Source organism: Hippocampus bargibanti, linkage group LG03 (genome assembly GCF_051943395.1).
Source record: "Hippocampus bargibanti isolate YZ-2025 linkage group LG03, ASM5194339v1, whole genome shotgun sequence".
In the NCBI taxonomy this organism is placed as follows: domain Eukaryota; kingdom Metazoa; phylum Chordata; class Actinopteri; order Syngnathiformes; family Syngnathidae; genus Hippocampus; species Hippocampus bargibanti.
Genome location: NC_142736.1, coordinates 5,380,329 through 5,408,091, shown reverse-complemented (window position 1 = coordinate 5,408,091; position 27,763 = coordinate 5,380,329). Strand labels below are relative to the sequence as shown.

General features: G+C 45.3%; 3 protein-coding genes across 3 annotated transcripts in view; all 3 read left to right on the top strand.

The window, feature by feature from the left end:
• The first annotated feature begins 1,493 nt into the window (after window positions 1-1,493).
• LOC148900158 (uncharacterized) lies at window positions 1,494-10,025 on the top strand. Its single transcript, XM_088991665.1, is given in 3 exon segments — window positions 1,494-1,855; window positions 8,722-9,845; window positions 9,848-10,025. Coding segments are annotated over 3 exon segments (1,284 nt in total). The 5' UTR covers window positions 1,494-1,740; the 3' UTR covers window positions 9,893-10,025.
• A 13,187-nt stretch (window positions 10,026-23,212) lies between these two features.
• On the top strand, window positions 23,213-26,332 carry LOC148900157 (uncharacterized). Its single transcript, XM_088991574.1, has 2 exons — window positions 23,213-23,585; window positions 23,661-26,332. Exons 1-2 carry the CDS (start codon window positions 23,471-23,473, stop codon window positions 25,802-25,804), a joined length of 2,259 nt encoding a protein of 752 aa, XP_088847700.1. The 5' UTR covers window positions 23,213-23,470; the 3' UTR covers window positions 25,805-26,332.
• Window positions 23,916-27,763, top strand: part of LOC148900156 (uncharacterized) — a 29,335-nt gene continuing 25,487 nt past the window's right edge. The window contains exon 1 of the mRNA XM_088991589.1: window positions 23,916-24,008. The gene's annotated coding sequence lies outside the window, so the exon portion shown is untranslated. The remainder of the gene's footprint in view (window positions 24,009-27,763) is intronic.

The following is a 27,763-nucleotide window of genomic DNA, read 5'->3' as shown; positions in this document are numbered from 1 at the left end:
ACGATTCTCAGTGTAACTAAACAATTATATTTTATTCAGGCACCGTTGACGTCTTTTGACTTACATCTGTGTAAGCTCTCAGTCGTACAGGAGTGGTCCATCGATGAGAAGGTTTCTTCAGCCGTCATCTGTACTTTTTTTGAAGGTGTCGGACGTTTCGCCTCCTATCCAAGAGGCTTCGTCAGCGAACTAAAGTCCTACTGGTCGTATCGGCCCTATATATATATCCCTAATGTCCAGACATGGCGGCGCCGGACACAGCTTTGATAGGTCCCTACTCTCAGGTTGGGGGGAGCAGAGGACCACTCCCTGCGGCCCCACCGATTGTTCCTACATTCCTGACTAACGACTGGCCTGCTAGCCCCACTCCCTCCGGTATCACCTCATCAGCATTACTCATGTTGACTAACCTGTTTTGCCTAAGCAGGCTATTGTATGAGCGATCCAAATTGAACCTCACCCCACCAGACCGGTTTAATGAAGGATTTAGTTGTTTTATGAGAATCGCTTCTTTTATTCTCCTTTCAAACCATCTTTGTTCTTTCACTAAGATTTTAACCTCATTGTCGTCAAATGAGTGGTTGCTAGCTTTTAGTTGCAAATGTACTGCCGATTGAGGCCCACTAGTATTATCCGTGCAATGTTGATAAAGTCTTTTTTTGAGAATTTGTTGAGTCTCCCCAATGTACTGCTCTTTACAATTTTCATTCTTACAATGTATTGAATAAACCACATTACTTTGTTTTTCATTTGGCAGCCTATCTTTTGGATGCACTAATTTTTGCCTTAACGTGTTTATCGGTTTGAAATAAGTAGGAATTTTGTGTTGCCAAAGGACTCTTTGTAGTTTTTCAGAAATTCCTGCAATGTAAGGTACTGCTACTCCTCTCCTTTTTGTATCTTGAGAATTTTTGGTTTCATTCCCTATTCTTTTTTTCTGACATTTGTTGAATGACCACTGAGGGTACCCACAGTTTGTGAGGGCTCTCGGTTTTGTCCCCGGGAAGGATGTGATGGCCTGTTTCTCCAGCGCTTCCATGTACAGATTAGCCACTATGGGTGAAACTGGTGAGCCCATAGCACAGCCATGAATTTGTTTGTAAAATTTCTCCCTAAATTGAAAATACGTAGTATTCAGGAAGATTTCCAATAATTGGCAGATGTGATCCGGTTTAAGTTTGGTTCTTTCATGCAGTGAAACGTCCGCCAGCAGTCTCGTCCTCACCACTGAGACTGCTGCTGGGTTTGGGACAGATGTAAAGAGAGAAGTCACATCGTAAAATGCCGTAAAGTTTCCTCAGGTTCCAATATGAGGTCTTTGATCTTCTCTACAATCCCTGTGGTGTTCTCTACGTGATATTCAGTGTTACCAACCAACGGAGCTAAGATTTTTTTAAATATTTGGCTCCATTGACTTTTGACTTAGTGGAGTCGCCGTCGCGACCAAAGATGGCCGACCCGCTGCGCAGGCGCACTTTAAGGTGTGGTTCCGCACTCGATCCGCAGATTTTGTCACCGACACGCATTTCATTAAAGCGTTCTTCTTTTCATGTTCACCGGACACCAGTGCGCTCTTACTGCACTCCAACTGACCTACTTTGAGCTTTATACGCCGGAAAACTTGCCTTGGTGAACGCCGAAGCTCCTCTGGCGAAGTTTGCTTGCTAGCAAAGAGGCACGTTTGTTTAGGACACGTCATTCTGAACAGATCTCGTGAGTGTATTTTTTGTGTCGCTGGAAATGTGTGAAAGAAAGTCTGCAGAGTACAAGGAGGAACTTTGTCCAACCATGGACGACGTGGAGCTCCAACGTCACCTTTGCAAGTTGGAACCTCGAGTCGTCTTCCCAAGAGCAGGTCGGTTCACTTCTAATTCACAAATCTTTTCCTTTCGGGTTTTCCCTTCAAGGGGTCGCCACAGCGAATTAGTGTCCTCCATCTTCAGGGATTTGATTGGCATTTTTGTTTTGGCCAAGCTTTTACGTCGGATGCCCTTCCTGACACAACCCTCTGTATTTATCCGGGCTGAGGACCGGCACAAGAAGACATTAGCTTGTGTCCCCTTGTGGCTACAGAACAAGCAACTCAATGAATTTAATAGAGATGAAGATGCTCAGTAAAAGGCTCCCAAACACAAAATGGTCATTGGCACAGCAACATTCAAAAAAGCAAAAAGTATACTGATGACAATGCTCTGATCTTTGCTTGAAATGGGCATCTGTTGAGTGTGCGTGTGTGAGGCAAAGACACGATTGAAGAAATTTCATGATTGATATCACCTGTGAAACGAGCTGATCATGTGATACCCGGAAATGGTGAAGCCCTTTTAAGAGCATACGCAGAATAAAATGTTTGTCGAGTTCCCAGACCAATGATTGACAGTGCTGTGCATCATTTCTCTCGTGAGTACTTTCAATCGCTACGAGAAGTTACCATTTTGGTTACTGGTAAAACGCTAAGACTGCTGCCAGAATGACCAGCGCATCAGGTTATGGGCCCAGTACCACAGGCCAAAGATGGTTTAGACTTTTGTTCGATGGCGATGAGAAAAACTACGAGCTCTGGGAGACGACGTTCCTGGCGCACATGGAGTTGCGAGGCCTCAGAGACGTTATTTTGGGTGTCCCAAACATTGAGGAAGACAGCGAAGAAGCTCTCGTCAAAGACAAGGCTAAGAATGGAGAGGTATATGCAAAGTTGGTGCAATGTCTGGGCAATAAAAGCCTATCGCTGGTCATGTGAGACGCAAGACGTGACGGGAGAAGAGCACTGGAGATTCTCCGTGAGCATTATGCTGGAAAGGACAAACCACAGGTGGTGAGTTTGTATTGCGAACTTTCCTCACTCCGAAAAGGCAGCTATGAGACAGTCACAGACGACGTTATCAGAGCAGAGACTGTATTCACATCATTCAGAAGAGCACATTAGCGACGGGCTTCAGATAGCCATGGTGCTAAAAGGGCTTCCTGACTCTTACAAACCGTTTGTTGCGCACGTCACCCAATCTCATGACAAAATGACTTTCGGCGAATTCAAAACTAAACTAAGAAGTTTTGAGAATACCGAAAAGTACGGAAAGTGTGCCAATTAAGACAATGTAATGAAAACCAGCGGGACTACAAAACCGCATGGGAGAGGGAGAGGAAGGAAAATGGACCTGGCTGATATCGAGTGCTACACCTGCGGTAAAAGAGGCACATGGCCAGGACATGTCCTCGCACTTCCCAGCCGAGAAGAGAGGAAAGAAGGTGGGACACGCCACATCAAGGCCGAGGACGAGGCCGCGACGTCATGAAAGGAGCTGTTGACGAGATAGAGTCAGAGCACACATTGTTCTTCAATCTAAATGACCATCCGAAAAGTGGAAAAAAGAAAGGCTTTATGGTCGACAGTGGCGCCACAGAACATATAGTCAATGACGCCACGAAGTTCAAAACAGTTGACAGGAGCTTCAAACCCGAGGACCACATCATTGAGCTCGCAGACGGAACCAAGGTGAGCGGAATGGCAAAGATGAGAGGCGAGGCTGAGGTCTACTTGCTGGACAGCGAGGGACGTCGCGTGAAGACGAGACTCAAGCAAGCACTCTACATCCCAGCATTTCCGCAGAACATCTTCTCCGTCAAAGCAGCAACAGCGAGTGGAGCAGAGGTCCGCTTCAAAGACGGTGATGACTGGTTAGTCCACAGGGATGGGACAAAATTCAAAATGAAGGTGTTTGGTACAATGTATTACCTAAACACAATAGAAGAGAAAAATGTCGATGAAGCGTATGGTTGTTATGATATCCAGACTTGGCACAGAATACTGGGGCATTGTAACTTCGAAGATGTTGCTAAATTAGAAAAAGTGGTTAAAGGAATTTCTATTAGAGGGAAACACGAGCCTAATCAAAACTGTGAAATATGCACACACGGCAAGCTGACACAGAGCAGGAACAGACATGCAGATGCTAAAGCTGCAACTGCGCTACAGCTAGTGCACACAGACCTGTGCGGTCCTATAGAACCGACAGATAGAATTGGCTACAGGTACTCAATAGCATTCACTGATGACCACAGTGGGATGATTTTTCCATATTGAATTAAGGCGAAGGCTGACACGACAAAGTCTACAGAAAAAATCATAGCCGACGTAGCCCCATATGGAAAAATAAAATGCATCCGACCCGACAACGGCACAGAGTTCACTGGGCAAGAGTTTCAATCTTTACTAAGAAAAAATGGGATAAGGCATGACACGAGTGCACCCTACTCGCCTCATCAGAATGGTACCGCCAAGAGAGGTTGGCGAACACTATTTGAGATGTTGAGATGCATGCTGTTGGAAAAACAACGCGGATGGTCAAACTAAAACGGGTTATGACTTATGGGACGATATTCAGAGCTACAGTAAAGTACCCCTAAAGGAAATCAGAGTCAAGATCAACTTGAGACAAGCAAAAAACCGAGTGCTGAAGAGACAGTAGAAACAGGCAATATTCAGACAGAACAGGGAAGGTTTCCTAAAAGAGAAAAAAGGGCTCCAGACTATTTAAAGGAGTACATATGTAAAACTAAGTGCGATGATGACAAAGCTGAAAATATTGACTATTTCTACAAAGTAACATATGGTGTACCTAGGACTTTTAAAGAGGCTATCCACTCTGAAAAGTCAAAAATGTGGGCTACTGCAATGGAAGAGGAGATGGAATCCCTGAAAGAAAATGAGACTTTCACTCTGACCCCGCGACCGAAGGGCAAACAAGCAGTGGAAGGTTGCTGGGTGTATACGGTGAAAGAAAACCCAGATGGATCTGAGTGTTTAACTGCACTGGACTGCAGTTAAACACTTACTAAAATATTTAAAAGGTACGACAGATCAAGAGCTTAATTTCCAAAAATTTGATGGGAAGTTAAGACTAGAAGGATATAGTGACGCTGATTGGGCTGCTGATATAAATGACAGGAGGAGCACAACAGGATATTGTTTTAGCCTAACTAAGGAAGGTCCAGCTATATCGTGGAAGAGTAGAAAACAGCCAACTGTGGCATTATCAACCTGTGAAGCTGAGTCTATGGCACTGGCGGCCACAACTGAAGAAAGCATGTATCTTGTCCAATTATTAAAAGGGATAGACAGCAGTAACCGCCACGTACCAGTAAAATACAGTAGTCTCGTTATATCGATATTCTCGGGAGTCAGAAAAAATGTCGATATAACCATACTATCGATATATCCGTCCTGCGCCGAACTGCATTAAAAGGGGGGGGGGGGCAATCCGTAAATCGGTGATCGTTGATATGGCATGTACAGTAAAGTCTCGTTATATCGATATCGGATATATCGATAGTCCCGGTTATATCGATACTATTTCTATGCACGCACGGAGAAAATTACATGCAAACAGGGTCGGATATATCGATAGTCCCGGTTATATCGATATTTTTTCGGACTCCCTTGAATATCGATATAACGAGACTTTACTGTAATTTTATCATTGGGTTCATGGATTGCGTATTTAGCATACTTTTTGTACAGTAGTGAAGGGAAAAATAAAGTTATGCATAAAATAAAAACGTCTTTACACTTTTTTTAATGACATCCTTTCAAAAATGCAACCAATGCAAAATCCTCACGTTGTTCTATTCACACGAAATCACGAACGCCAGCATGTACAAACATGAAAAACAGTGATTGTTGCAAGCGATAAAGATATCTGAATGAAACACAATTAAATACATGGATGATAAACAAAAACTGCAATGTTTACATTACTTACGTTGATGAATTATTCTGCTGCACGTCGAACTCTTTCCTGATTAAGGATTTGCTTTGATGGATTGTCCTCCACAGCCACGATCGCCTTGTACGTTGTCCGGATATCAAAATTCTTACGTTTCCCCATGGTTTAAATTGGTCTCAAACAACAGTACTGTATATAAGCTCTGCTATGAATTTTTTTATTGTGCTCGGTGAGACAGGTCAAAACACGGAAGCTGGTCCCGTGACTGGGGCTTGGGAGGACCCGACAACGAGGTTTGAGAGAGTGCCTGAATAGAATGACTTAGCTGTACCGTAACAACAGCTCCTGTTTGTATCTGTATGTGATAACTGCTACGTTTTGTGTTTAAAAAGACCGACCCGCTATAACAGCGACTGTGCGCATCATTTCCCATGCTGAGGGGCATTACAGTATGTTTCAGATGCTATTGCAGCAGTAATGAAAGACGTGAGCTCTGCTATGAATTTTTTTATTGTGCTCGGTAAGACAGGTCAAAACACGGAAGCCGGTTACGTGACTGGGGGATCTTTAATACAGTATGGAATGTACAGTAATTTTCAAAATCATCACACTTCAGCAGACAAAACAATACACATTGTTGCAAAAAACGATTGTACAGTGTACATGTACATAACACTGCAACAGGGAAACTGCAACGCTTACATCATATTATGCAATTTAAAAAAGTCTGCAATCTTCTTCTGCTTCCCATATTCACCTTTTAACACAAACGCTTCAATCTTGTTTAACATTTCGAAAAAACCTGATGCATTTTCTCTGGATTCTAAGTAAGATCGTACGTCCGTAACACCTTGCAAAGCTTGTGTCTTTGTTGCAATACCAGGATGTTCCGGTTCCTCGCTTGCCTCATCCAGGTATCCACCGCGTCCTCAACATCAGGGTGCGCCGCCTTTCTCATCCTCTTTGACCCAGGTCCAAAGTCCAACGCTTCGCTTCGTATGCCGTCTTTATTTTATCCTTACTCTTTAACCACGTTGATAAAGTATTTTGCAGCACGTCAAATTCTTTTGTAATAGAGGATTTGCTCCGTGTTCGATTCTCCTCAACAGCCACGATTGCCTTGTATTTCATTCCGAGATCACAATTCTTTCGTTTAGCCATGGTCGAAGACGATAGAAAATGACAGGCGGGAGATGAAAAAGAGCACCGTAATAACCATGAATCGTACTAAACTGAACTAATTATACATAAAAAGACTAGAATGTGCACGGGAAATTAAAATAGTATCGTAATAAGAAGTATTATCAATATAACTGATATCGATATAATGAGACTTTACTGTATATGACAGACATGGGCAAACTACGGCCCGCGGGCCACATAGGCTTTTTAATCCGGCCCGCCGAACTTGCCCAAATTATAGTAAAAACAGTGTCTGAAAGTCATGACAAAAAGTTAGCGCACAACAGGGCAGATAACTGAAAAGTTGCCTGCCCCATTTTTCACAACTTGAAGCACAATGAGACAATTAATCACATTAAAAAACATTGTCACAAAGTATAAAGTTTTTTTTAAATCAAGAATGTACCTACTACAAATGCTACCTTACTTAATTTTACGGTAAATGTGCATGGCTGTAGATTTTGCTGCAGTCGTCGATTGTCATTGCGGTGCACAATGCAAGGTTTGCATTGCCTCCTACGAGCCACTAAGCCCCTTTCATAAGTGTCACGTACACTTTACAGTCACGGTTTAATGTAAATTTACGTTTTGTAGCGTCACATATGTTGTTAGCTTCTTTTGAATCTTTCTTCTGGGCTGAGGTTCTGTGCATCTATTTTGGAAAATGACATTCAATTGTACGACTTTATAACGCTTGCGAAAGTCCGGAAGAAAGAAGCAGGCTTCTGATTGGCTGCCGTGCCGAGTATGCAAATTTCAACTGCAGGTAGCCTATGTCTGTGTGCTCGACGACGGTACACGTGTATTGTTTGCGCGTCAAGGCGAGGCCGTCAGTGGAGAGTTTGTTGAGCGCGCGGTAAGGACAAACCAGCCATGATTTGGCGGAATTTAACACAAGTAGGTATTATTGAGCTTGAATATTTCGTTGTGTAATAATGTTTTGAATGTTGAAAGTGATTCCATTTTTCAATAAATGTTGATTTCTTTAACTTTGCCCCTTTAATGAAAACTTGAGAGGCTTCGTCAGCGAACAGTTCGCTGGCGAAGCCTCTTGGATAGGAGGCGAAACGTCCAAAACCTTCAAATTTGTACAGATGACGGCTGAAGAAACCTTCTCATCGATGGACCACTGCCATATCTTCAGTTGAACCAAATATTTATGCCCTAGTAGCTAATAAACAAGCGCAAAAGTCTCATAAAAACTGTATTTTTTTCACTTACCATTGTTGTCGTGGGGAACAGGGACTTGGCCAATTGAAATGTAGGAAATTGAGGAAAAAAGGTTAAGAACCGCTGCTTTATCTGCTGGTGTACGTCAATATTCCCACTGTTTTTGAATGTGTCAGAGCCGCCCGCCCACTGTAGTTACGTAGCAAGTTAGGTTCAAGAGCCTTAAATCATAAATTTGCACCTAAATATTCAGGATTGAGTATATTATATTATATTATTATGTATTATATATATAGTAATTTCATCTGTGCTGTATGTCATGCATATCAGCATATTTGACAATAAAGCTGACTTTGACTTTGATAATATAATAGCAACAATGCATGATAAGGTTTAAAAATGTAAAAGCACAGAAATCCAGTGAACGAGCAAAAACACATTTAAAAAGACAAAAGGGGCGTCAAAGAATATGTTCGAGGACTGGCCCTGCCAGTAGGAAACACCGTTGTTTAATACTTATCATCCAATTTAACGTTAATGGCGGAGAACGCCAACTCGGAAAATCAAACACAAAGCAACATTACCAAATGCTTCATCTTATTTAAACTTTGTTGTGTCTTATGGAACAAAAATTGTGCCCCCGCAGACCTCGAAGAAGATTTAGGGTTCGAGCATCAGGATCGAGAACCCCCCCAAAGTCAAGAGGAGGAAGCAGGACAGAGCCTTCAGGTGAAAGAAGAAGAGCAGGAGGAGGAAATCAGCCAGTTTCCGTTGACTGGCATCAGTGTGAAGAAAGAAGAAGAAGCAGATGGAGAACAAGAAGGAGGATCCCACTTGGATGGCCTCTTAGCTCCACTTTCCGAAGACGACGATGAAGTCACCTCGCATTCTTCTAACACGGAGGATGAGCAACAGTCCAAAGCTGATCTGACATGCCGTGCGGGCATCGGACCTCTGAAATGTCCCCAATGTGTCAAAACTTTTATGAGTAAGTCACATTTGAAGAGGCACATCCAGACACACACGGGGCAGAAACCCTTTGCCTGCTCAGTTTGTGGGAAACAATTTTCTCGGAAGGCAAGTTTAACTAGCCACATCAGAGAACATACTGGGGAGAGACCTTTTGCCTGCTCAGTTTGCGGGAAACGATTTGGTTGGAAGTCAACTTTAACAAACCACATCAAAACACATACTGGGGAAAGACGTTTTGCCTGCTCAGTTTGTGGGAGAAAATTCTTTCAGAAATCAGATTTAGCAAGCCACATCAGAACACATACTGGGGAGAGACCGTTTGCCTGCTCAGTTTGCGGGAAACGATTTGGTTGGAAGACGGCTTTAACAAACCACATTAGAAGACATACTGGGGAAAGACCTTTTGCCTGCTCAGTTTGTGGGAAAAGATTCTTTCAGAAATCAGATTTAGCAAGCCACGTCAGAACACATACTGGGGAGAGACCGTTTGCCTGCTCAGTTTGTGGGAAACGATTTTCTCTGCGTTCAATTTTAACAAGCCACATCAGAACACATACTGGGGTAAAAGCTTTTGCCTGCTCAATTTGCGGGAAGCGGTTTTCTGCTAAGACCGATTTAGCGAGGCACATAACATGGCACTCTGGAGAAAAACCCTTTTCCTGTTCAATTTGCGAAGCTCGATTCAGTCAAAAGTTGGATTTGAACAAGCACATAAGAACGCACACTGGAGAAAAACCTTTTTCCTGCTCATTTTGTGGGAAAAGATTCCTTCGGAAATATAATTTAGCAAAGCATGCCATAAGACACACCGGAGAAAAAAAATTTGCCTGTTCAGTATGCGATAAAGCATTCTATATCCATTACGATTTAACAAGACACAAAATGATTCACTCCGGGGTAAAACCATACGCCTGTTCAAGTTGCGATAAATGTTTTTATTCACAAGGTGACTTGAACAAACACACGAGAAGGCACACTGCGGAAAAAGTCTTTGCCTGTTCAACATGCGGTAAAGTGTTCAATTCATATAAAGAGTTAACAAGCCACAAAATGACTCACGCTGGGGAAAAGACTTATGCCTGTTTAAGTTGTGATAAATGTTTTCGTTCACGAGGTGACTTGAACAAACACACGAGAACACACACTGCGGAAAAATCCTTTGCGTGTTCAATTTGCGGAACTCGATTCAGACACAAGGGGCATTTGAATGTGCACAGAAGAAGGCACACTGGAGAAAAACCTTTTGCCTGCTCAGTTTGTGGGAAAAGATTCTTTCAAAAATCAGATTTAACAAAGCACGCCATAAGACACACTGGAGAAAAAAAATGTGCATGTTCAGTGTGTGGTAAAGCATTCTATACAGAAAAAGAGTTAACACTCCACAAAATGACTCACTCTGGGGTAAAGCCTCATGCCTGTTTAAGTTGTGATAAATGTTTTCGTTCACAAGGTGAATTGAACAAACACACGAGAACGCACACTGAGGAAACGTTGTTTGCCTGTTCAATTTGCGGAACTGGATTCAGACAGAAGGGTCAGTTGAATGTGCACAGAAGAACACACACTGGACAAAAACCTTTCTCTTGCTGTTTGTAGTAAAAGCTTTACTCGAAAGAAAAGTTTGACAGGGCATAAAAGACAACACTGTGGGGATAAGCCTTCACGTTCTTCCTTTTGTGCTCCAGCATTTGCCAGAGACTCATCTTCAAAGGACAAAATGTAAGAAGGCACAATTTGGGGAAAACATATTTGCATGCTTAATTTTTGAGGAAAAGAAGAATTCAATGTGAATAAATATGACATTCAGGAGATGATGATGAAATTAAAGTGTTATTAAAACAGGGCTCTTTTGTCCACCTCTAAAATGGTACTTTTTCGATCACAGGCAGTAAATGCATTTGTTAAGAAAGTTATTGTTGAGTGTGTGTGAGGCAAAGACAATTGGGGAAATTTCATGATTGATCTCACCTGCGAGCTGATCATGTGATACCCAGAAATTGTGAAGCCTTTTTAAGAGCATGCGCACAATAAAATGTTTGTCGGGTTCCCAGACCAATGATTGACACGGCTGTGCATCATTTTTCTCTCCTGAGTATTTTCAATCGCTACGAAAAGTAACCATTTTGGTCACGGTTAAAACGCTAGAACTGCTGCCAGAATGACTAGCGCAACAGGTTAAGGGCCCAGTACCACAGGCCAAAGATGGTTTAGACTTTTGTTCGATGGTGATGAGAAAAACTACGAGCTCTGGGAGACATAATCAGAGACACAGGTCGGAAAGTACTTGGTGTATCGAGTGGAAGAAAGGTAGATAAGGAGACTTGGTGGTGGAATGGGGAGGTGCAGGAGTGTATACAGAGAAAGAGGTTAGCAAAGAAGAAGTGTGACACTGAGAGGACGGACGAGTGTAGACAGCAGTACAAGGAGATGCAGCGCACGGTTAAAGTAAAGGTGGCAAAGGCCAAACAAGAGGCCTATGATGACTTGTATGCTCGGCTGTACAGCAAGGAAGGTGAGACTGATCTTTACAGACTGGCGAGACAGAGAGACAAAGATGGTAAGGACCTGCAGCAGGTTCGGGTGATTAAGGATAGAGATGTCAATGTATTAACAGGTGCCAGTAGTGTGATGGCAAGATGGAAAGAGTACTTTGCAGAATTGATGAATGAGGAAAATGAGAAGGAACAAAGAGTAGAAGACGTGACTGTTGTGGACCAAGACATAGCAAACATTAGCAAGGATGAAGTGAGGAGGGCTCTGAAGGGGGGAATGGCATTCGGGCCTGATGATTTACAAATCGAGGTATGGAAGTGTCTTGGAGAGGTGGTGGTGGTGTTCCTGACTGGGTTATTCAACAAGATCTTAGATGGTGAACAGACGCCTGAAGAATGTAGACGAAGTGTACTCGTGCCCATTTTTAAGAACAAAGGAGATGTGCAGAGTTGGACTAACTACAGAGGAATAAAGTCAATTAGCCATTCAATGAAACTCTGGGAAAGAGTAGTTGAAGCTAGAGTAAGAGCAGAAGTGAACATTTGTGAGCAGCAGTATGGCTTCATGCCAAAAAAAAAAAAAAAGAGTATGACAGATGCAGTGTTTGCTTTAAGAATGCTGATAGAGAAGTACAGAGAAGGTCAGAAGGAATTGCATTGTGTCTTTGTAGATCTGGAGAAAGCGTACGACTGAGTGCCCAGAGAAGAGCTATGGCATTGCATGAGGAAGTCTGGAGTGACAGAAAAGTATGTCAGGGCGGTGCAAGTCATGTATCATGACTGTAAGACAGTTGTGAGGTGTGCTGTCTGTCACATCTCGTCGACGTCTCGGGCACGCCCCGCCCTTCCTGTCACCTCCTCCTCTGCTCCCTGTAGACAGCCCCTCCCATCATCACTCACCTGGGTTCCCACAGCTGTTTGTCATTTACTGATTGTGCCTTCTGACTATATCAGCCGATCGCACATTACCATCTCCGTCGGAGTATTCTGAAAGCTACCCTCGCGACTACCTTGCCGTCAGGTCTGCCTTTATCAAGTACTGTCACTTACCTCATCCTGTTGTTACTTTTGCATGTGTGTCTCAGTAAAGACTTTTGTCCCTGAGTATCTGTCTCGCCGTGTATTTTGGATCCTACCTCCCCGCTTTCCGTCGTCACTCGAGTCCTGCCCTCGAGCCTCAAGTGATGTGACACTGTCGGTGTGACTGAGGAATTCAAGGTGGAGGTGGGACTCCACCAGGGGTCAGTTCTGAGCCCCTTCTTGTTTACTATGGTGATGGACAGGCTGACGGACGATGTTAGACAAGAATCTCCTTGGACCATGATGTTTGCAGATGACATTGTGATCTATAGCGAGAACAGGGAACAGGTGGCGGAGAAACTAGAGATGTGGAGATATGCCCTGGAAAGGAGAGGAATGAAGATCAGTCGCAACAAGACGGAATACATGTGTGCGAATGAGAGGGGTCCAAGTGCAAGACTGATGCTACAGGGAGAAGAGATAAAGAAGGTGGAGGATTTTAAGTACTTGGGGTCAACTGTCCAGAGCAATGGAGAGTGTGGAAAAGAGGTGAAGAAGCGTGTGCAGGTAGGCTGGAGCGGCTGGAGAAAAATGTCAGGTGTGATAGAAGAGTTTCAGCTAGGATGAAAGGAAAAGTGTATAAAACAGTGGTGAGACCAGCCATGATGTTTGGTTGGACTGGAGACAGTGCCACTGAAGAAAAGACAGGAAGCAGAGCTGGAGGTAGCAGAGCTGAAGATATTGAGGTTTTCCTTGGGAGTGACCAGGTTGGATAGGATCAGGAATGAGTACATTGGAGGGACAACTCATATTAGAGGCTTTGGAGAGAAAGTCAGAGAGGCCAGACTGAGATGGTTTGTACATGTCCACAGGAGAAAGAGTGACTATATCGGGAGAAGGATGCGGAGCCTTGAACTGCCAGGCAGGAGACCGAGAGGAAGACCGAAGAGGAGATTTATGGATGTGGTCAAAGAGGACATGAAGGTAGCTGGTGTGAGAGAAGAGGATGCACAAAACCACGAGAGATGGAGGACATTGATTCGCTGTGGTGACCCCTGAAGGGAAAAGCCGAAAGGAAAAGAAGATAGAATATATAAAAATATGTTCAAGTTGTGATGAATGTTTTTTGACAAAAGGAGACTTAAACACACGAGAACTCACACTGGAGAAAAACCCTTTGCCTGTCCAATTTGCAAAGCTTGATTCAGTCGAAAGTCGCATTTGAATGTGCAGAGAACGCACACTGGAGAAAAAGCTTTTTCCTGCTCAATTTGTGGGAAAAGATTCATTAAAAAAATCACTTTTAGCAAGGCACGCCATGAGACACACCAGTGAAAAAAAATTGCCTGTTCAGTATGCGGTAAAGCATTCCATACAGATCCAGAGTTAACAAGCCACATAATGACTCACTCCGGGGAAAAGCCTTATGCCTGTTCAAGTGGAATTAGAAAATGTGTGATGAATTATTATTGAACGTTTTTGTGACATCCCTACTGTATACTGTCGATGTCGAGATGTGATAATGGGTGATGATTAATTCCTTCCCATTCCGAAGACGACTTTGTTTCTTTTTTTCGAGTTCACGCCATTTACTTTATAACGTTAATGTGTAGTTAATCTGTGTGGCCGCTAGATGGTGAAATTACCCTGTCATTCAATTCCCTCACGTTTGTACTGACTCAACTTTCGATTTAACATCAATATTCAACATAAAGTCAGCTTTATTGTCAAATATGCTAATATGCATGACATACAGCACAGATGAAATTCCTGTCCTCTTGGACCCAGCGTGAAGGCACTTATAATGACTTTGACAAACGTAATAAACACGAAAACGCCAATTTGGCAGGAGGAGCCGCAGCTTGTTCACGAGCCGCCATCATGGGGAAAAAAAATAACAAACATGGCAATACTACTACTAAATACAGTAGTCCTCTGCTCCCCCCACCCTGAGAGTAGGGACCTATTATAGCTGTGTCCGGCGCCGCCATGTCTGGACATTAGGGATATTTAAATAGGGCCAATACGACCAGTCAGACTTTAGTTAGCTGACGAAGCCTGGATAGGAGGCGAAACGTCCAAAACCTTCAAATTTGTACAGATGACGGCTGAATAAACCTTCTCATCGATGGACCACTCCTGTACGACTGAGAGCTTACACAGACGTCCTGTGTGAAGATGAAGGTAACGTCATACAGCCCTGATGTGCAGAGGCCCTGCGCTGAGGTGCAGGAGCAGAAATCACATTAACCAGGTGATAAATATTGTATTTGCCGTTTTGCAAATATTCTTTTTTTTTTTCAAATAGACATTGAGTATTATATTTGAAAGTAATCTTCAACCCAACGTCTCTTTTTCTGAGTTTAAAATGTTTTTGTTGCGTGCAGAAATGTAATTTCGCTTCTCTGTAACAGTTCATTGATTCATAAATGCAACACACTATAGTTTGTTTATGCATATATAAAAGTAAAAAAACGATGATGAAAAGATGCAGTGTTGTCTTCATTGTCAAAAAAAATGTCAAAAGGATTTTGTGGCTCCCAGTGTTTTTTCTTTTCTGTGGGAAATGGCTCCAAATGGCTCTGAGTCGTAAAGATTGCCGACCCCTGTCGTAGGAGAAGTCAAACACAAACATACACTGGCTTTTAGCGCTGTCAAGTCACATGATGTCGCGTAGTGGCTGGTTGCCAGATCATCTCAGTATTACAGCAATACACAAAATGAGGATACAATCTAAGTTTCTTAACACCCCCACTTATACTCAATTTTCTGTAATGTACACAAAAGTAAATAGAAAAATTTAGACTGTCTTACACATTTCAACTTCCAAAAATAATTGGTGCAAACTCAATCAGCTTTGACTTTGAGACTGGTTTAGTCATGATGTCGGCCACCATTGCTTCAGTTGGACAATACACCAAGTTAATTTTACCCTCATTAACAGTTGACCTGATCAAGTGATATTTTATGTGCACATGCTTACACCTCTGTCTATGAACAGGATTCTTAGCAAGTGCAATTGTTCCCTGGTTGTCCTCAAATACAGTTGTTTTCGTGTATTGGTAGTCATCAATAGCGTCAAGTAACTGCTCTCGATATAAGCACTCTTGTATTGTTGAAGCTAAAGCCATATATTCTGCTTCACAGGTGGAAAGCGCAACTGTTGGCTGTTTCTTTGTTTTCCAATAAACAAAACAGCTGCTTTTACTAAGACTAACACAGTATCCTGTAGTACTGCGTCTGTCACTGGAGTCAGATGCCCAGTCCGCATCGCTGTAGTACCTAGCTTCTCACTGTCATCTCTTTTGAAACTCAGCAATGCCTTTGAGGTATCTTAACACACGTTTCACAGTGTTCCATTGCTCCTCTGTTGGCTCAGCAAAGTATTGCGACAACTTGCTTACCACAAAACTCAAATCTGGTCTGGTACATGTAGTCAGATAGATCAGACTACCCACTGCTTCCATATAAGTTCTGACATCACTCATCTTCATTGCATTTTTGGAATATTCCAACTTTTGCTCACAAGGTGTTTTTCGAACCTTACAATCATACATGTTGAAACGCATATGATTATGATCACCTTGTCACTTTTTGACTCTTGAACATGAATACAATGGTCTGCTGGGTTTTGCTTGTACCCATTAGCGGTTAAATAGGCATGCAAGATGATAGTGTTTTTATGCACATTCGTAAACATTATGTTATTCCATGTTTAGCTTAGTACATTTTATGTTATATTATGTTTAGATCAGTACATACAGTAAAGTCTCGTTATATCGATATCGGATATATCGATAGTCCCGGTTATATCGATACTATTTCTATGCACGCACGGAGAAAATTACATGCAAACAGGGTCGGATATATCGATAGTCCCGGTTATATCGATATTTTTTCGGACTCCCTTGAATATCGATATAACGAGACTTTACTGTATTATGTTATTGCATGTTTAATTTAGTCTACATGGATCTATGAAGTTTATTAGTTGAATCGTTGTTAAAGCAGGATGTAACAAGTATCAAGTTTCAGTCTAAATGTTCTCTCAACAAAGTTGTCCGTAGCTGATTGGACAACAGATCGCTGCTGTGTGACTTCCAATACTTGTCCGTAGCTGATTGGACAACAGATCGCTGCTGTGCCTTTACAAAACTAGGTTGAGCGGGAGGGCTCTTTCTCTCTTTGTGCTTTTTGTGCTTCTCGCTCCAACGAGAGATGTTCTCTTTTTGTTTCACTAGAATAAAGGAGCTTTTTGTTCACCATCTATCGTCCTCGCTGATATTTTTATCACAGAACTTCGTTGAACACCGAACCAGATGAGAAACAAGAATAGAACCGAACACAAGACTGTTCGAATTTCTGCCAGATTGTTTGAGACCGTAGTCATTTTTCTAGTTTGTAAACTAGACCATCATCCTTTTCTTCATAACCTTCCGGTGGTTTCATGTAAATGTCTTATTCCAAAGGCGCGTGTGAATACGCTGTTCTCACGTCCATCTGGTGAAGGAGTAAATTTTCATGGGCTGCTTTTTGAAGCACCACTCTTATACTTGTTAGATTTGCTGTTGGTGAAAATGTCTCTCCATAGTCTAAATCCTTCACCTGGCTATAGCCCTTTGCTACAAATCGTGCTTTGTATTTATCTCTACCATCTACATCACATTTGATAGCATATACCCATTTACCCCCCACTGTTTTCTTGCCCGCAGGTAGGGTTGTCACAGTAAATGTGTTGTCATTTAATGACTGAATTTCTCTTTCTAAATATCTAAATAGTACAACTTTCCATACACATGTATACCATATTTTGTCCCACCTTTCGTAATCGGTGAATTTTTACCTTCTTTAAATATCACTGTTGCCCCGTTGGTGGTTGCCTTCTTTACAGACAAAATGTCTTGGGGGTATGAAGGAATGTATAAAGTGTCTCTCAGCGTTGCTGTATGTCTTTGTCCTTTGATGTCAATTAAAGAGACCTCAGCATCTCCCCTTTTATGTGCGACTCCGCTGCATTGTGTGCCGTCCGCCAGCTCAACGCGGTGTCTTTCCGGTGTGAACGTGCTGTCAAAATCCTTGAACATGGTCACGTCAGTGATGATATGCGAAGTGGCTCCCGTGTCCACCATCAATCCTCTCTCTCGGACATCGCGACCCAACTGTTGCCTGGATCTGGTCTTGCTGTCCCTCTTCTTGAGCACGTTATCGGTGTCGCCATCTTCTGACGCTTTACTGCCGTCATCTCGTCTGTCCTTGTCCTTACGTGGCGTCTTTGTGTGTCTTGGTTTTGCAATGACTGCACCATGTCTTCTGTTGACATTCTCTTGCTTTGTGCCCTTTGATCCCACACTTGAAACACACTATGCTTGTGACATCACTGTGCTGGTCACGGTGTTGGTTTGGTGGTTTGTCGTCCATGCCGACCCTGTGTCTTCACCACACTGTCCCCTGACTCAGTGTTCAATTTCTCAGTTGCTTCAAAACTCCGTAGCTTAGTCTTGAATTCTGCAAACTTGATTTCATCATTTGAATGCGTCACATGTATTGCGAATTGCTTGAAACTTGCTGGTAGTCCTTTTAATACCATGGCAACAAGTAGTCCGTCCTCCAAAGTTTCACCTGCATTTCGAAGTCCTGTGATGGCGGTTTCGGCTTTGACGATATAGTCTGTTGTGGCGGGCACTAGGACCAGACATCTCACCCAGCAGGTGTACGGGAGGGGGCGGGGTTATATCACATATATTTCACTGCAGTTTCCGTTTTGGTTCTCTTTCTACTTGTTAGCAGTTGGAATAAAGATGTACTCCAATCGACCGTGTGTTCTCATTCCTCAACCGCTACACTGGTGACCCCGACGTTCGAAATGTTCATGGCAGCAGACGAAGAGATATCTTCCACGGCCATGCCGCCACGACCGGCGCCTCAGCTCGCAGCTGCCGCCTACGCCGCGAAGCTGCCCGAGTTTTGGATTAGCGACCCGGCTTCGTGGTTCCACCATGTGGAAGCGCTTTTCCACCTACGGGGCGTCACGACAGATGAGCCGAAATATTATCTGGTCGTGGCGTCTCTCAACGAACAGACGACTCGTCGTGTGCTGCCTCTCTTGCGTGCACCTCCACCGAGCGAAAAATACGCAGTGCTCAAACACCTGCTGCTCCGACGGTTCACGTTATCGGCCTCTGAGAGAGCAGACAGGCTTCTTTCTCTTCCCAGACTCGGCGACGGAACAGCAGTGGACCTGATGGACAAAATGTTGTCGCTACTGGGTTCGGATGACGGCGGATTCCTGTTCCCCCACGTGTTCCTTCGCCAGCTACCGGCCTCTGTGCGCGCCGTGCTAGCCAACTCGACGTGCCTAGCCACCGGCGACTACCGAGGTTTGGCTGAAGAAGCGGACCGGGTGCTGCTGGCGACACGGAGGTTCGCCGTGCAAAGCGTGACGGCCGAACCCCTCGGCGGAGCGGCAGCGAACATCGACCCGACCCTAGTAGCCGGAGTGGTCACGCGGAAGCGACACGAGAAAGCCCTCTGTTTTTTTCCACCAGCGGTTTGGCGCCAAGGCCCGACGCTGCACACCACCCTGCACCTACGAGGCTCCGGGAAACGCCAGCGCCGGCACCCAATAGCGGCCGTGGGTGCCGGCAACGAAAGCGAGCTGCTTTTTATCACAGACTCCTCGTCAGGTAGACGTTTTCTGGTGGACAGCGGGGCACAAGTAAGCCTGCTGACGCCCACGGCCTCGGACAAGACGGCAGGTGGATGTGGGCCTCCCCTGCGCGCAGCTAACGGCTCGCCCATCGCCAGCTTTAGCACCAGGTCGGTAACTGTGTGTTTCCACGAACGAAAATTCGAGTGGGACTTTATTGTGGCCTCGATTACAGTTCCGATAATCGGCGCGGATTTTTTATGCGCTCATGGACTGCTTGTGGACATTGCTAACCGTCGTTTGATCGACGCCATCTCTTTCGCCACTTTCCCATGTGAGGCTGGAGGGCTTGGAGCGTTGACGCACGCAAATTATTTAACGTCAGGTAACGTTTATGAACGCCTGCTGACCGATTATCCGTCGTTAACCAAACCCGCCTTTTCCAATGACGATACAAAACACGGGGTACAACATTTCATTCCCACGGTTGGCCCGCGCTCGTCGCCTCGACGCGGCAAAATTGGCAATGGCGAAAGGGGAGTTCGCGACGATGGAGCGTTTGGGCATCGTGAGGCGTTCCAACAGCCCGTGGGCCACACCATTGCACATGGTCCCCAAAAGTGACAGTTCTTGGCGGCCGTGCGGTGATTTTCGTCGGCTTAATAATGTAACCACACACGACCGTTACCCAATTCCGCACATCCAGGACTTTTCCGCACGTTTGGCCGGAGCCGTGATCTTTTCCAAAGTTGACCTCGTTCGCGGTTATCACCAGGTTCCGGTACGGGCAGAAGATGTGCCAAAAACTGCAGTAATAACCCCTTTTGGCCTTTTTGAATTCCTCCGTATGCCTTTTGGCCTGAAGGGGGCGGCACAGACCTTTCAGAGACTGATGGACTCAGTCTTGCGAGGCCTAGATTTTGTGTTCGTCTACCTCGACGACATTCTTGTGGCCAGCCCTTCACCAGAGGAACACCTGTCGCACTTAAGGATGGTTTTCAAGCGTCTTGATGCGCATGGCCTTATCGTTAACCCTGTGAAGTGCCAATTTGGTTTGCCCAAGATCGATTTCTTGGGGCACCGCATTTCTCCACAGGGTGCCATCCCCTTACCCGCCAAAGTGCAGGCTGTGGTGAATTTCCCCCGCCCAGCCACAGTTAAAGCTTTGCAGGAGTTTTTGGGCATGATAAATTTTTACAACCGGTTTCTTCCTCACGCAGCCGACCTCCTACAACCCCTCTACGGCGCCTTGAGAAAAAAGAAGGCTAACGACCCCGTCGAGTGGGCACCGCAACGAGCACAATCCTTCCAACGGGCCAAGGAAGCTCTTGCGGGTGCAACTCTTCTGGTCCACCCAATCTCAACCGCACAGGTGGCTTTGACTACCGACGCGTCTGATGTTGCCGTAGGGGCGGTGGTTGAGCAGCTTGTGGAGAACGAATGGCAGCCCCTTGCATTTTTCAGTCGGAAGCTGCAAGATAACGAACGCAAGTACAGTGTTTTCGACAGAGAGTTGTTAGCGCTCTATCTTGCAACGCGCCATTTTCGTTTCCTCCTCGAGGGGCGCCGGTTTACCGCATATGTGGATCACAAACCACTCACATTCGCCATGTCAAAGGTGACTGAACCGTGGTCGGCCCGACAGCAACGGCATTTGGCGGCCATTTCTGAATTCACAACAGACATTCAGCACGTGGCCGGCAAATGTAACCCTGTGGCCGATTGCTTGTCACGCGCGATTGTGTGTCCAGTCCAGCTCGGGGTGGATTTTTCAGAGATGGCCACCGCCCAATCTGAGGATCCGGACATCCACGAACTCAAGCCAGCAGGCACAGCCCTGAAACTTGAGAAGGTGGCACTGTGTGAAGAGGGTCCCGCTCTCCTCTGCAATGTGTCTACAGGTCGCACTCGTCCCGTGGTTCCGCAGGAGTGGCGTCGGCGAATTTTTGATTCTATTCATTCTCTCTCACACCCTGGCGTCCGGGCGTCAGTCAAACTACTTAGGGCCAAGTTTGTCTGGCCTGGGTTACGAAAGGACGTCAGGAAGTGGGCAGCTGCATGCGTGGCATGTCAGCGCGCCAAAGTCCACAAGCACACCCGAGCAAACCTGGAAACTTTTCCAATTCCGGACAGGAGATTTGACCACGTCCATGTGGATCTGGTCGGGCCCCTCCCTCCTTCGCAGGGTTGCACACATCTCAGAGGCCCCCAGTTTGTGTCCGAGCTCTGGTCGGCCATGGCGCAGTCCTTGGGTGTGCAGGTACACCGCACTATGGCCGACCACCCACAGGCTAACGGGATGTGTGAACGTTTCCACCGGTCACTTAAAGCCGCGCTACGGGCCGCACTATCGGACGGTAACTGGGTTGACCGGCTTCCGTGGGTCCTGCTCGGGTTACGTTCAGCTCCTAAAGAAGACCTTAACGCCGCTCCGGCGGAGTTAGTACTCGGTCAGCCACTCCGCATCACTGGTGAATTTCTGCCTGAAGCTTCGGGTGCACCTTCTTTCCCCCTTTTGCCAGGGGAGCCCCTGGCTCCAGCACCATTTCACCACGGCGTCCCCAAAATATTCGTTCCGTCTGCTCTTAGGTCAGCCCATTTCGTCTTCGTGCGTCATGATGCCCACCGCTCTCCCCTCCGGCCGCTGTATGATGGCCCGTTTAGAGTGCTCGAACACGGGGAAAAGAGTTTTGTACTCGATATGGGTGGGAGAAGGGAGGGCATTTCAATAGACAGACTCAAGCCGGCTCACATAATTGCAGGCGAGGACGTTTCGCCGGCCCAGGTCCCACGTCGCGGACGCCCTCCAAAACCTCCAGCCTCTCCGCGGCATGCCAGGGTTGAGTGTCGTTCCCCCACTCAGTTCTCACCCGGATCACCTGCCCGAGCAATTTCACCTTCACCATCGAACGACGGGCTGCATAGTCGTTATGGCAGGCTGGTCAAGCCCCCTGCAAGATTTTCGCCTTGACTGTCCTTCTGGGTGTTCTGGGGGGGGCTGTGTGGCGGGCACTAGGACCAGACATCTCACCCAGCAGGTGTACGGGAGGGGGCGGGGTTATATCACATATATTTCACTGCAGTTTCCGTTTTGGTTATCTTTCTACTTGTTAGCAGTTGGAATAAAGACGTACTCCAATCGACCGTGTGTTCTCATTCCTCAACTACTACACTAACACTTTCATCATTCCGCTTTTGAAGCGACGTGAGCGTGCTGTACAGATTTATTATCCGTGGTTTTCCTTTCCCGGCATAATATTCTCTCAATATCTTCAAAGACTTTCTTCCATCATCAGGTGCATCTCTCATTATTAGTGAGAGACTCTTGTCATCAGGAATATTTATCAATTCGGCATACGCATCTGCATTTTTCTCTGCATCCGTAGCCATTTCGGAACTTGTCGCCGGCTCGTTTAGCACGGTCTTCTTTAGTCCCAATAAATGAAAATGTCCGAGCATTTTTTCCCCATGTCTCGGACTTAGCTTCATCTCCGTCGAATGCCAGTCGAAGGTGCCTGCTTGCCCTTCCTAATCCATCTTGACTGCTGTTTTAGCCGGTTAGCGATAGCCTCGTTTGCTCACCGCTCTTGCATGTCAGGATACACTTCTGGCTTCACTTTATCTCCAAAACGTCTCCTGGGCCCATAACCTGTTGAGATTGTCAGCGTTTTCGCTATGCATTTGGGAGAATAAAGAGTCGATATGGTCCTCTTGTTTAGATCATACAAGTAGGATAGTTATTTGCCAGAGCACAGAGAGCAGCCGTTGCGCTCATCGGCGTACGCCATACGAGGGAGTCAAACACATACACATGCTTTGATCGCTGTCAAGTCACGTGATGTCGCGTAGTGGGTGGGTTGCCAGATCAGCTCAGTATTACAGCATTACACACCCTGAATATACAATCTCCATTTCTTAAAGTTTATTAATTAGGCGCCGCGGGCGTGTTTTGACTTAATGGAGCCGCCGTAGCGACCAAAGATGGCCGACCTGCTGGGCATGCGCACTACACGTTGTGTGGTACGGAAATCGATCCTCAGATGTCACCGACGGGCGTTTCATGAAAACGTTCTTCTTCTCGTTTCACCGGCCATCACGGCGACATTATTGGACTCCAGCTGACCTAATTTGAGCTTTGCACGCCGTGAAACTCGCCTTGGTGAACGTCCTGTGGCGAAGTTCGCTTGCTAGCAAAGAGGCACGTTTGGTTGGGACACGTCCTTCTGAACAGATCTCGTGAGTGTATTTTTTGGGTGTCGCTGGAAATGTGTGAAAGAAAGACGGCAGAGTACAAGGACAAACTTTGTTCAACCTCGGACGACGTGGAGCTCCAACGTCACCTTTGCAAGTTGGAACCTCGAGTCGTCTTCCCAAAAGCGGGTTGGTTCATTTGCAACTCATACATCTTATTTCAACTTTCTTGTGTGTGATGGAACAAAAAATGTGTCCCTGCAGACCTCAAAGAAGAAGATTCGGGATTCGAGCATCAGGATCTAGAACCTGTCCAAAGTAAAGAGGAGGAAGCAGGGAAGCGTCCTCGTGTGAAAGAAGAAGAGCGGGAGGAGGAAATCAGCAAGTTTCCGTTGACTGGAGTCAGTGTGAAGAAAGAAGAAGCTGATGGAGAACAACAAGAAGGAGGATCCCACTTGGAAGGCCTCTTGGCTCCACTTTCCGAAGACGACGACGAAGATGTCATCTCGCATTCTTCTGACACGGAGGATGAGCAACAGTCCAAACATGATCCATCATGTCGTGCGGGCATCGGACGACTGAAATGTTTCCAATGTGACAAAACCTTTTCAAGTAAGTCAACTTTGAAGAGGCACACCAGGACACACAAGGGGCAGAAACCCTTTGCCTGCTCAGTTCGTGGTAAAACGTTTATTCAGAAGATAAATTTAACAAACCACACCAAAACACATACTAGGGAGAGACCCTTTCCATGCTCAGTTTGCGGAAAACGATTTTCTCTCAAGACAGTATTAGCAAGGCACACACAAACTCACATTGGGGATAAACCCTTTGCCTGTTCAATTTGCGAAAGTCGTTTCAATCGAAAGTCGAATTTGGATGTGCACAAAAGAACGCACACTGGGGAAAAACCTTTTTCCTGCTCAGTTTGTGGGAGAAAATTCGTTGACGAATCAAATTTAGCAAAGCATGCCATAAGACACACTAGAGAAAGAAAAAAAACCTGTTCAGTATGCGGTAAAGCATTCTATACAGATCAAGAGTTAACAAGCCACAAAATGACTCACTCCCAGGAAAACCCTTATGCCTGTTCAAGTTGTGATAAATGTTTTTGTACAAAAGGAGACTTAAACGTACACACGAGAACGCACACTGGAGAAAAACCTTTTGCCTGTTCAATTTGCGGAACTCGATTCAGTCAAAAGTTTTATTTGGATGTGCACAGAAGAACGCACACTGGAGAAAAACCCTTTGTCTGCTCAGTTTGTGGGAAAAGATTCAGTCAGAAATCAAATTTAGCAAAGCACGCCATAAGACACACGGGAGAAAAAAAATGTGCCTGTTCAGTATGCGGTATAGAATTCTATAGTGATCAAGAGTTAACAAGTCACAAAATTATTCACTCCGGGGAAAAACCTTATGCCTGTTCAAGTTGTGATAAATGTTTTCGTTCACAAGGTAACTTAAATGTACACGCGAGAAGGCACACTGGGGAAAAACCCTTTGCCTGTTCAATTTGCGAAACCCGATTCAGTCAAAAGTCACACTTGAATGTGCACAAAAGAACGCACACCGGAGAAAAACCTTTTGCCTGCTCAGTTTGTGGGAAAAGATTCATTCAAAAATCATATTTAGCAAGGCACGCCATAAGACACACCGGAGAAAAAACATTTGCCTGTTCAGTCTGCGGTAAAGCATTTTATACAGATCCAGAGTTAACAAGCCACAAAATTATTCACTCCGGGCAAAAGCCTTTTGCCTGTTCAAGTTGTGATAAATGTTTTTTTACAAAAGGGGACTTAAACAAACACACGAGAACGCACACTGGAGAAAAACCATTTGCCTGTTCGGTATGTGAAACTAGATTCAGTCAAAAGTCACATTTGAATGTGCACAGAAAAACGCACACTGGGGAGAAACCATTTGACTGCTCAATTTGCAAAGGTCGATTCAGTCAAAAGTTGTATTTGGATGTGCACAGAAGAACGCACACTGGAGAAAAACCTTTTGCCTGCTCAGTTTGTGGGAGAAAATTCCTTGACAAATCAAATTTAGCAAGGCACGCCATAAGACACACCGGAGAAAAAAAAAATGTCTGTTCAGTATGTGGTAAAGCATTCTATACAAATCAAGAGTTAACAAGACACTTCACGACTCACTCTGGGGAAAAGCCTTACGCCTGTTCAAGTTGTGATAAGTGTTTTTGTTCACAAGGTGACTTAAACGTACACACGAGAACGCACACTGGAGAAAAACCTTTCTCTTGCTCTGTTTGTGGTCAAAGCTTCGCTCGAAAGGAAAATTTGACAAGGCATATAAGAGAACACTCTGGAGATAAGCCTTCTCCGTTTTCCGCTTCTGCTCCAGCATTTGCTAGAGAGGACTCTTCTTCCAAGGACATACAGTAAGAAGGCACAATTTGAAAAAAAAACATCCCTGCTTCATTTTTGGGGGGAAAGGGGAACTCAAATGATAAATGCCTTTTAGAAAAAAAATACAACAAAACTAAATGGGGAATTTCAAAATGAATGAAAAAAAGTTTTTTTTTTCCTTTATGAAATTTCGCCTTGTTGTAGACTTTGCATGTGAATGATTCCCAATGTATTCTGTCCGAATCCCTTTGCTGTACATTCTTTTCATCTCTTTGCGGGGGGGTGGGGGGGTTATTTTCAAATTTTTCCTGTGATACATCTGAAATTGGTTTGTGTGAAAATGCTTTTAAGCGTTGTGATTTTGGTTGTGTCAAGCACGTTGAGTTGCCTCCTGTCTGAAAATGTGCAAGACAAATAAAGCTGCTCAAGAGATTTCTTTCATGATGGAGCTCGTACATGGCAGGTCAAGTCCCCCAGATGAAGCCTTCAAGGACAACCGACACATCCGGACAAGTTGCGTCCATAATTTGTAAAATCACTTCAAGTGACTTCTACTAACCGCATTTTACAAAGATTCCACCGCCTATAGCTAAATTTTTACTTTTTAAAATTTGCGGTGACTATTCATGAAGTCTTGTTTTCGAGTTGGTGTCGATGCCGGAAGTGACATCACACTGGGAACGCCCCTGACCGAGAAAGCGACACGGTGCATTTTGGGTACTTTTTTCGCCTGAAAACACCATGTTGATTGTGAAATTAGAAGGAAAACTACATACATAACGCGAAGGTGAATAGTTGTGTGGCAGCCAATTGCGGTTACACGCATAAAGAAGGTGTAAGTTGACACAAATTCCCAGTGGACAAACCACCTATTTTCAACGGACCAGAGCAGTAGAGCACCAGCCGGAGGCTAACAAGGAGCTAAACGGAGTTAGCGAATCCCCGCTTGGATAACCGCTGTCATCCTCTCGTGTATTTTCTGCTCCTCTCGAGGCTGATCATCCAGCTCGTAAATGATTTTGTTGAACATACATCAGTAAAATGGAGCTCTTACAAGCCAAATTTGATGACATTCTTCGGAACGGCGACCGAGCTCTTTGGTGTAGCCGAAAGGACGTAAAGAGTTTGATGGGTCTCTTTATTTGTAAGTAGGTTCGTTGTCAGATCTCCCAGGCAGGTGACGCGCAGAGCTTGATTGTGGCGTGGAGTTGAGCAAGTCGTGCCGTGATGTCCATCCGACGCCCGGCATAAGCCGGGCGTGAGTCCGAGATGAGTCTGAGATGATTCTGCCCCGTGGTTCGCCCAATCTCTCTGTCCCGCGACAGCTCCTTTTATACAATTTTCAAGCGTGTGCTATGCGTCAGGGTGAGACGCACATCACGGAGATCAAGGAATTGAAAGACATGAAAGGGTTGAAAAGCGCACTTCAAAATCATACACACGTGTGACGCAACAGGGCTCCCCTCCTGGATCCGAAGTCGGTGAAAGCGATGAAGGAAAAATAAATAAAAACAAAAGTCATTCTGCGTGAGGTGAGGCCAGGCAAGATGACGGTCACCGGGCATGGCAGGCGTCGGTGGGGTGGTTCCCGCGGAAGTTTCGTGGTGCCTGAAGTCGTTGTACGGGAGCACGGCAAAGAGTGCTCTACGACTGCCAGTTTGAGTCGATCGATGAGGTATTGTGAGGACGAAGAAGCGTTGGGGTTGGTCATGCTGCCGGGCACAGACAGGCCGGTCATCGGCGACGGTGGCGTTGATCGCGCTGCCCTGGCGCTCTGCAGGACGCTGAGGAAGCACGCTGACGTCGGCGGCCGTGTCGGCCATGAACCGTCTTCCCGAAGTCCGATCGTGGACATAAGCGATGTCCGACGATGTCCGATCGTGGACATATACAATGTCCGATCGTGGACATAAGTGATGTCCGACGATGTGCGATCGTGGACATATACGATGCAGCTAGTTGCAGAGTCGCCAGGCGAATTGGACGATGTTGGCC